The 11,185-nt window shown below is 47.2% G+C and overlaps 1 protein-coding gene across 3 annotated transcripts in view; it reads left to right on the forward strand.

The window, feature by feature from the left end:
- Positions 1–11,185, forward strand: part of LOC119965747 (cadherin-20-like) — a 185,027-nt gene that overhangs the window by 171,197 nt on the left and 2,645 nt on the right. For all 3 annotated transcript variants that reach the window (XM_038796530.1, XM_038796531.1, XM_038796532.1), the window contains 2 exons: positions 1,292–1,409; positions 8,375–8,626. In XM_038796530.1, the coding sequence (XP_038652458.1) occupies positions 1,292–1,409; positions 8,375–8,626 (370 nt within the window). The remainder of the gene's footprint in view (positions 1–1,291; positions 1,410–8,374; positions 8,627–11,185) is intronic.

The raw sequence follows: 11,185 nt of genomic DNA on the forward strand, positions 1-11,185 counted from the left end.
ACTCACAGAGTCAAAGAGGCCATAGTAATCCACCCTTTGGAACTCCTGATTCACACTCTCTATTTCCTTCCCTAAAGGGGGCATCATCTATTCATTAAAGATGGCAAATTTGGTAAAAGAAAATGTTAAACATTTTTGATAAACATCGAAGTAAAGTATGTTTGTGCATCACCAGTCCTACAGACTCTTTGTCCAACGCGCTGGCATGAGATTAATCCACCTCCAGTTTTTCCTTTTGCTAATTGCTCGGTAGCTGCCGATGGCCCTAGTTTAAAATTGTGATTTATGACTCTGTTTGGAGGAGGGGCTCTGGCAGATATTTCAGCTCCTATTCTGGGCCTCTCCACTTTTAACTAAAAGCCACGAAATGGGGTCCTGCTTTTGGAGAAAGTGGCCGAGAGGGTGTCGGAATTTCTCTCCCAACACGGGGCGCTTGCTCTATTCAGCTAACAACAGAGCAAGAATGGGCACCTTTCGAACATGCAATTTATTGTCATTACTCATGCAAAAAGGCAGGTATTTTCCATAAAACCACAAGACACAGGAACAGAAGGTGGCCATTCGGCCCATTGAGCCTGCTCGCCATTCAATGAGATCTTGACTCATCAGAGCCGGGATTCTCCGACCCCCCCCCCCCCCCCGCCGGCTTCCCCATTCTCCGGCTCCAATTCTTGGGTGGCCGCGGGATTCCCGCTGCGCCGGTCGGGGGCCCCCCACCCCCCACCACCCCCCCCCCCCCCCCCCCCCCGGCGATTCTCCGGGCCCCGATGGGCCCCGATGGGCCGAGTCCCGCCGGCAGAGATTACTCAGGTCCCAGACGGCGGGATCTGAAAGGTGAGTCTGCGGTGGCCGTCCTGGAGAGGGGGGGGGAGGGGTGCCCACGGTGGCCTGGCCCGCGATCATGGTCTACCGATCGGCGGGCGGGCTGGTTCCCTGGGGGCCTGTTTTACTCCGCGCCGGGCCCGGTGGCCAGCGCAGAGAAGGGAACCCTGCGCATGCGCGGAAGTACGCCGGCCTTAGCACGCATGCGCGGAAATACACCGGCCGTTCTGCGCATGCGCAAACTCGCACCAGAAGCATAGTATGGGGATTATAATTTACAGCAATGTTCCACCCAATCAACCTCATCAGTGACCATAACAGATCACCAAGCTACATTTCCAAGTCCGAGGCAGTTATCACTGAGATGTATGATAGTTTGGAGCAACTTTGCATTATCCTATTGTGAATAAGCTGCTACTGACACCAGAATGGCTTTTGTGAATGGTTTCAATTTGTTCCCTTTTAACAGCTGATTCAGATGGTCAGTGCAGTGGACATGGATAACCCTCAGGGTGGTCATCACTTCTACTACAGCCTGGCTCCCGAAACAGCGAACAACCCTAACTTCACTGTGCGCGATAATCAAGGTAAATCGAGCTTGCCTGTGCTGCCCATTAACACCGCACTGCAGCTCTCCTGGGGGTTCACCATTTAGTAAGAGATACACAAAAGAAAACAAAACAATAACAAGAATCTGAGAAGTGACTTTTTGAGTTTTATTTTTGTGTTTGGTGCAGCAGGGGCTGTTTAGCACAGGGCTAATTCGCTGGCTTTGAAAGCAGACCAAGCAGGCCAGCAGTTCGATTCCCGTAACAGCCTCCCCGAACAGGCGCCGGAATGTGGCGACTAGGGGCTTTTCACAGTAACTTCATTTGAAGCCTACTCGTGACAATAAGCGATTTAGACCAAGCAGGCCAGCAGCACGGTTCGATTCCCGTACCAGCCTCCCCGAACAGGCGCCGGAATGTGGCGACTAGGGGCTGATTTTCATTTCAGCTATCAGTTTTGTGTCTACATTTGTTCTTTGGGGATTGAGTGTCTATTTGGACACAACATTTTGCTCTTTGATATCTGATTATTTCAGCGCTGGTCATTGAAAGCAGCCTATTGTTCTGGGGCCGCAGAAGAACATTCAGGAGTTTCAAAAGAGTAACTTGCTTTGGACAAGCTGAACCCTGGAAGGATTAAAATGTTCCCAAAGGGAAACAAAGCGATGCCCGGAACGGAGTGTTATCTCAGAACCAGGCATGAATTCTTTGTTACTCCACTCCAGTGGTATTTAATCACTTTCCCCAGCAGACTGATTGGGTTTTCCATTGACTCACCTTTCACAATCAGCCATGGAGCTGTAACAGCGCACTTAAAATCAATGTCACCAACATCATTAGTGTCCCCCTCCCCCACCCCCCCCCTCCCTTCCTCCCCCCCTCCCCCTTCCCTCCTCCCCTCCCCTCCCCTCCCCGCCCCCTCCCCTCCTCTAATGACCAGGCACGTTTCAGTGATGTCGATTGACCAGGGCACCAGGGGGTTAACACCACTGCTTTCCTTCAAAACAAAGCCACAGAATCTTTCCAACAGATGAGGGTTCTTTGTGAGCAAGGTGTTTGCCTGCTTTTACATTATGCTGAGGTGCACACCCTTGCTCCACTAGATTAGATTTGTTCAATATTCTACCACACAAAATGTGCAAGCATTTGTATTGCCGTTTCAATGATAACCACCATGATATCAAACAGACAACTGTGACTGTTAACCAGGCAAGAACTGAAGGAATGGGCACGATTTTTCCAAAAGGGAACAAACCCCCCAAGCGAGTGCGTTTAGCCGCGTGTTTCCCGGATCTCGCAGTGCCGAGACACACATGGCTATTCAACGGCAATCGCATTGAATAAGGGGCCTGAATGGGGGCAGTGACCAAGGCCCCATATAGCCCCGTTTGTACAGTGTGGAGCTCCACTCGCTGGAACTCCCCATTGTAGCGAGAGATCTGGATCCCATTTCTAAATGGCATCCTGATCGCCAAGGCTCCCAAATCAACCCTGACACCTGCCTCCCCCCCCCCCCCCCACCCCCCCCCCCCCCCCCCCCCCCCAACTGACCCCCAAGCCAGAACGCTTGATCATCTTCCTTTGTGCCAGGTACGACTCCAACCAGTGGAGAGTTTTCCCCCTGATTCCCATTGTTTCCAGTTTAGCTAGGGCTTTTTGGCGCCTGACACAGTCAAATGCTGCCTTGATGTCAAGGGCAGTAACTCTCCTCTCACCTCTGGTATTCAGCTCTTTTGTCCATGTTTGAACCAAGGCTGTAATGAGGTCAGGAGCTGAGTGACCCTGGCGGAACCCTGGTCCGTGACCAGGTTATTGCTGAGTAAGTGACGCTTGATAGCACTGTTGATGACTCCTTCCATCACTTTGCTGATAATGGGGAGTAGACTGATAGGACGGTAATTGGCCGGGTTGCATTTCTCCTGTTTCTTGTGAACAGGACACACGTGGGCAATTTTCCACATTGCCGGGCAGATGCCAGTGTTGAAGCTTGGCTAGGGGTGTGGCACTATCTCAATAGCAGTGGTGTCCCCTTAGCTGTGAGATCATTCTTTTCAGTGTGATCTGTTCTGTGCAGTTGGGTTGAGTCACAAAAGCTGAACTGCACCTGACTGTCACTGGGAGTCGGGTCAAGTTGGTTCTGTCACAGGGTTGGGATCAGATCGCGCCTTCCAGGTTAAGTTGAATTAATAAAGGGCACTGCCGAGCCACCACATTAATTCTGTCACTGATTTGTTTACACATTTACATCTTACTATTAATTTGGCAAACTAACTCACAGCAGGCATCACTGTGAATAATGTATGCAATCCTTGTAAGTATCCCAGCTTGAGTAAACTTGAATAAATACAGACCTTGAATGCTCTTTGGAAAGCACTAAGCAATCCTTATTCTTCAGTGTGTGCAATTTCGGGAATGCAGACATGGGAAATAAGCATATTTAATGTACAAATAAAAATAAAGAGTGCAACGTGGATAAACTGTGAGCATAAAAGCTTCACCTCTGCTACATAATGTGACTGATAAGTGTAGGTCCACCGCATTAAACCAACACTAATTTGGCTCAACCGATCATGTCCATGAAGAAGAATGCAAACTTACATCATCATAATCTGGAACTTATTTCAAAATACACCCAAAGAATTGTAAATGGAAAGGTTCAGACATAGATGGAGGAAGATGAATAGAGCGGAAGGAATTCACGTGACAAATAAACACTGACGTGGACCTGTGGAGTCGAAAAGCAAACAACCTGTACAACTGTACACCTGTAACAGTTGTGCATTATTGGACAACTAGTCCAGAGTCATCAGTTCAAATCCCACCATGACAGCTCGGGTCAGGGATGTCTCCGATCGGCTGCAGGACATACTGAAGGGGGAGGGTGAACAGCCAGTTGTCGTGGTGCATATCGGCACCAACGATATAGGTAAAAAAAAGGGATGAGGTCCTACAATCAGAATTTAGGGAGTTAGGAGATAAGTTAAAAAGTAGGACCTCAAAGGTAGTAATCTCAGGATTGCTACCAGTGCCACGGGACAGTCAGAGTAGAAACTCAAGAATAGTCAGAATGAATACGTGGCTTGAGAGATGGTGCAGGAGGGAGGGGTTCAGATTTTTGGGACATTGGAACCGGTTCTGGGGGCGGTGGGACCATTACAAACCGGATGGTCTACACCTGGGCAGGACTGGAACCAATGTCCTAGGGGGTGCTTTTGCTAACACTGTTGGGGAGGTTTTAAACTAATGTGACAGGGGGATGGGAACCAGATTAGGAAGTTAGAGGTCAGTAAAGAAGCAGCAACTAACGCCAGTAAGGTACGAGATAATAAACTCAATGTAACTAGGGGGAAGAGTAGACAGGGAAGATTTGATGAACGCAAAGGGACAGGTGGTCTGAGGTGCATTTGTTTTAATGCGAGAAGTGTAGCAGGTAAGGCAGATGAACTTAGGGCTTGGATCAGTACCTGGGAATATGATGTTATTGGTATTACTGAGACTTGGTTGAGGGAAGGGCAGGACTGGCAACTGAATATCCCAGGGTATAGATGCTTCAGGAGGGATAGAGAGGGAGGTAGAAGGGGGGAAGGAGTTGCATTACTCGTCACAGATGATATCACAGCTGTGATTAAGGAGGGCACGATAGAGGATTCGAGCACTGAGGCAATATGGGTGGAGCTAAGAAATAGGAAGGGTGCAGTAACATTGTTGGGACTTTACTACAGGCTTCCCAAAAGCGAGCATGAAGTAGAGGTACAAATATGCAGACAGATTATAGAAAAACGTCGGAGCAATAGGGTGGTTGTGATGGGAGATTTTAACTTCCCCAACATTGAATGGGATTCGTGTAGTGTTGGAGGTGTAGAGTTTGTAAGGAGCATCCAGGAGAGTTTTTTAGAGCAGTATGTAATTAGTCCAACTCGGGAGGGGGCCATACTGGACCTGGTATTGGGGAATGATCCCGGCCAGGTGGTTGATGTTTCAGTCGGTGATTACTTTGGGAATAGCGATCACAATTCCGTAAGTTTTAGAATACTCATGGACAAGGACAAGAGTGGTCCGAAAGGAAGAGTGCTAAATTGGGGAAAGGCAGAGTATAACAAAATTCGGCAGGAGCTCGGGAATGTGGATTGGGAGCAGCTGTTTAAGGGTAAATCCACATTTGAAATGTGGGAGTCTTTTAAGGAAAGGTTGATTAGAGTGCAGGACAGACATGTCCCTGTGAAAATGGGAGATAGAAATGGCAAGATTAGGGAACCATGGATGACGGGTGAAATTGTGAGACTAGCTAAGATGAAAAAGGACGCATTCATAAGATCGATGCAACTCAAAACTGATGAAGCTTTGGAGGAATATCGGGAAAGTAGGACGAATCTCAAACGCGCAATAAAGAGGGCTAAAAGGGGTCATGAAATATCTTTGGCTAACAGGGTTAAGGAAAATCCAAAAGCCTTTTATTCGTATGTAAGGAGCAAGAGGGTAACTAGAGAAAGGATTGGCCCACTCAAAGACAAAAGAGGGAATTTATGCGTGGACTCAGAGGAAATGGGTGAGATTCTTAATGAGTACTTTGCATCGGTATTCACAAAGGAGAGGGACAAGACGGATGTTGAGGCAAAGGATGGATGTTTAAATACTCTAGGTCAAGTTGTCATACGGAAGGGGGAAATTTTGGATATTCTAAAAGACATTAAGGTGGACAAGTGCCCAGGACCGGATGGGATCTATCCCAGGTTACTGAGGGAAGCGAGGGTCGAAATAGCTGGGACCTTAACAGATATCTTTACAGCATCCTTGAGCATGGGTGAGGTCCCGGAGGACTGGAGAATTGCTAATGTTGTCCCTTTGTTTAAGAAAGGTAGCAGGGAAAATCCAGGGAATTATAGAACTGTGAGCTTGACGTCAGTGGTAGGCAAACTGACTACTGACTACAAACAGATACTGAGGGATAGGATCTATTCACATCTGGAAGAAAATAGACTTATCAGTGATAGGCAGCATGGTTTTGTGCAGGGAAGGTCATGCCTTACAAACCTAATAGAATTCTTTGAGGAAGTGACAAAGTTAATTGATGAGGGAAGGGCTGTCGATGTCATATACATGGACTTTAGTAAGGCGTTTAATAAGGTTTTCCCATGGCAGGTTGATGGAAAAAGTGAAGTCGTATGGGGTTCAGGGTGTACTAGCTAGATGGATAAAGAACTGGCTGGGTAACAGGAGACAGAGAGTAGTGGTGGAAGGGAGTGTCTCAAAATGGAGAAGGGTGACTAGTGGTGTTCCACAGGGATCCGTGCTCGGTTGTTTGTGATCTACATAAACGACCTGGAGGAAGGTATAGGTGGTCTGATTAGCAAGTTTGCAGATGATACAAAGATTGGTGGAGTTGCAGATAGCGAGGAGGACTGTCAGAGAATACAACAAAATATAGATAGATTGGAGAGTTGGGCAGAGAAATGGCAGATGGAGTTCAATCCAGGCAAATGTGAGTTGATGCATTTTGGAAGATCAAATTCAAGAGCGGACTATATGGTCAATGGAAGGGTCCTGGGGAAAATTGATGTACAGAGAGACCTGGGAGTTCAGGTCCATTGTACCCTGAAGGTTGCAATGCAGGTTGATAGAGTGGTCAAGAAGGCATATAGCATGCTTGCCTTCATTGGACGGGGTATTGAGTACAAGAGTCGGCAGATCATGTTACAGTTGTACAGGACTTTGGTTAGGCCACATTTGGAATACTGCGTGCAGTTCTGGTCGCCACATCACCAGAAGGATGTGGATTCTTTGGAGAGGGTGCAGAGGAGGTTCACCAGGATGTTGCCTAGTATGGAGGGGGCTAGCTATGAAGAAAGGTTGAGTAGATTAGGATTGTTTTCATTGGAAAGACGGAGGTTGAGGGGGGACCTGATTGAGGTCTACAAAATTATGAGAGGTATGGACAGGGTGGATAGCAAAAAGCTTTTTCAAAGAGTGGAGGTGTCAGTGACAAGGGGTCACGATTTCAAAGTGAGAGGGGGAAAGTTTAAGGGAGATGTGCGTGGAAAGTTTTTTACGCAGAGGGTGGTGGGTGCCTGGAACGCTTTACCAGCGGAGGTGGTAGAGGCGGGCACAATAGCATCATTTAAGAGGCATCTAGACGGGTATATGAATGGGCGGGAACAGAGGGAAGTAGACCTTGGAAAATAGGAGACAGGTTTAGATAAAGGATCTGGATCGGCGCAGGCTGGGAGGGCCGAAGGGCCTGTTCCTGTGCTGTAATTTGCTTTTCTTTGAAATAAATCTGGATTTACAAAAATGACTATCCATAATGGTGATCATGGACGGTTGTAAAAAAAAACCATCGCCCTCACTAAATACATTTTGATGTGTTATCTGTGCTGGTCTAACATGGACTGCAACTGGATGCAGTAAAACGAGAAACAGGCTTCCGACACAGGAGATGATCCAACACTGTTTTATTGAACCTGTTGATTGCTGTACATAATCTGCTGTTAATAGACACTCTATTAACCTAACTGATAACCTCCTACTGGCTTGACCAGGCTAGATCTCTACTACATGGTGATGATGTTCATTGGCCTGTGCACTGTGACTATCTCTCTAGCCGTGTCCTGTGAGAGAGGAAGAGCCTTAATGCCCTGTGGGCTTTATAGTGGTGGTGTCCTGTCTGGTGATTGGTTGTTCTGTGTCGTGTGTGTTCATTGGTTATCCTGCGTGTCAATCACTGCCGGTCTGCATCTCATGATATACATGAGTGGATATTATGACACACTTTAGGGTTGGAACCTGCTCCGCCTGCCCTACCCGTGACTCCAAACCCACAGCAACATGTTTGACTCGAAACTGCCCTCCCAAAAGGCCGAACAAACCTCTCAGTTGTGTAAATATTGGCCGTGCAACACCACCATTGTCCCATGGATGAATTTTAAAAAGGGGCTTTGCAAACAAGGCATTTTTGTATATTTAATAAAACACTATTATATACCCTGTGTTGTGTTTTATCCTTTCAGACAACACTGCCTGGATCCTGACCAGGAGAGGGGAGTTCAAGCACCAGGAGCAAGGCACCTATTTCCTGCCCATTCTCATCGCGGATTCTGGCCTCCCAATGCAGAGCAGTACCAGCACTCTGACCATCAGAGTCTGTGGCTGTGACCCCAACGGCAATGTTAGATCCTGTAACGTCGAGGCCTATAGCCTGCCAGTCAGCCTGAGCAGAGGTGCACTCATTGCTATTCTCAGCTGCATCTTCATACTGCTGGGTAAGCTCATGCCTTTAGTCAAAGTCCTTACATTGGCCCAAACAGTGAAAGCCAGATATTTCGGGGGTGAAGTTAGGGAAGAGTGGTAGAAGTTCGGAATTCTCTCCTGCAAGTGACAAATAATGCTACATCAATTGATGATTTTAAAAATGAAAGTGGAAGATTTTTATTACTCAAAGGAATTAAGTGATATTGGCCAAAATTGGATATTAAATTTTGCACTACCCTATCAGCTGGTTAGAAGGTGAGGGGCTTATAAAATACAACATGTGGCCTGCTCATTATCTTCCCAACCACCCCACTTAACCTTTTTGGACACTAAGGGCAATTTATCATGGCCAATCCACCTAACCTGCGCATCTTTGGACTGTGGCAGGAAACCGCAGCACCCGGAGGAAACCCGCGCAGACACGGGGAGAACATGCAGACTCCACACAGACAGTGACCCAGCCGGGAATCAAACATCAAACATGGAATTGTGAAGCAACTGTGCTAACAACTGTGCTACCGTGCTGCCCCTAGATAGACTTGAGTCTCCAGAACTTCCTATATACAAAACAGGATACATTCAAAAGAAGTCAATGACCACGACAGACCCGTGTGTCAGGCACACTTCGGGCAACAGCACCGTTTTCCCACAGTCCTGGGGATGCCATGTAGCAGATACTGGAGATACTCATACAGTCCAAAGGTGTGTAGGTTTGGTGGATTGGACATGCTAAATTGCCCTTAGTGTCCAAAAAGGTTAAGTGGGGTTACTGGGATAGGGTGGAGGTGTGGGTGCTCCTTCCAAGGTTCGGTACAGACTCGATGGGCTGAATGGCCTTCTGCACTGTAAATTCTATGTCTATGTCTATTTTGCATAACTTCAGAACTGATTTTGGTGCAATAAAATATAGAACAGTACAGCACAGTACAGGCCCTTCAGCCCACAATGTTGTGCCAACCATTTATCCTAACCTAAAATCAACTTAACCTACCCCCCTTCAATTTACTGCTGCCCATGTGCCTGTCCAAGAGTCGCTTAAATGTCCCTAATCTGACTCCACCACATCTGCTAGCAGTGCATTCCACACACCCACCACTCTCTGTGTAAAGAACCGACCTCTGACATCTCCCCTATACCTTCCTCCAATCACCTTAAAATGATGTCCCCTTGTGACATTTCCACCCTGGGGAAAAGTCTCTGGCTATCCACTCTATCCATGCTTCTCATCACCTTGTACACCTCTATCAAGTCACCGCTCTGCCTTCTTCGCTCCAGTGAGAAAAGCCCGAGCTCCCTCAACCTTTCTTCAGAAGACATGCCCTCCAGTCCAGGCAGCATCCTGGTAAATCTCCTCTGTACCCTCTCCAAACCATCCACATTCTTCCTATAATGAGGCGACCAGAATGGGACACAATATTCCAATTGTGGTCTAACCATTGTTTTATAAAGCTGCAGCAAAACCTCGTGGCTCTTAAACTCAATCCCCTGTTAATGAAAGCCAACACACCATACGCCTTGTTAACACCCTATCAACCTGGGTGGGAACTTTGAGAGTTCTATATTACATGGACCCCAAGATCCCTCTGTTCCTCTACACTTCCAAGAATCCTGCCCTTTACCCTGTATTCAGCATTCAAATTCAACCTTCCAAAATTAATCACTTCACATTTATCTAGGTTGAACTCCATCTGCCAGTTCTCAGCCCAGCTCTGCATCCTGCAATGTGCTGTTGTAACCTGCAACATCCCTCGATACTATCTACAACTCCACCAACCTTCATGTCATCTGCAAACTTACTAACTCACCCTTCCACTTCCTCATCCAATTCATTTATAAAAAACACAAAGAGCAGAGGTCCCAGAACAGATCCCTGCAGGACACCACTGGTCACCAACCTCCAGGCGGTATACTTTCCATCCACTACCACTCGCTGTCTTCTTTTGCCCAGCCAATTCTGTATCCAGACAGCCAAATTTCCCTGTATCCCATGCCCCCTGACTTTCTGAATGGGCCTACCATGGGGAACCTAATCGAATGCCTTACTGAAATCCATATACACCACATCCACTGCCCGACCTTCATCAATGTGTCTCGTCACATCCTCAAAGAATTCAACGAGGCTTGTGAGGCATGACCTGCCCCTCACAAAGCCATGCTGACTATTTTTAATCAAACTATGTTTCTCTAAATAATCATAAATCCTATCTCTCAGAATCCTTTCCAGTGTTTTGCTCACCACAGACATAAGACTGACCGGTCTGTAATTCCCAGGGATTTCCCTATTCCCATTCTTGAACACGGGAACAACATTCGCCTCCCTCCAATCATCCGATACTACTCCAATGGAGAGTGAGGATGCAGAGAACATTGCCAATCTGTCCCCTGCCCAGGGGACATATCTATCCTGATGCTTTACAGAATTTCCAGCATATCCTCTTTCATAATATCAACCTGTTCAAGCCTATTAACCTGGTTCACACTGTTCTCAGGAGCAACAAGATCCCTCTCTCTAGTGAATACTGAAGCAAATTATTCATTTAAGGCCTCCCTGACATCTGCAGACTCTAGGC

Source organism: Scyliorhinus canicula, chromosome 5 (genome assembly GCF_902713615.1).
Source record: "Scyliorhinus canicula chromosome 5, sScyCan1.1, whole genome shotgun sequence".
NCBI lineage: Eukaryota > Metazoa > Chordata > Chondrichthyes > Carcharhiniformes > Scyliorhinidae > Scyliorhinus > Scyliorhinus canicula.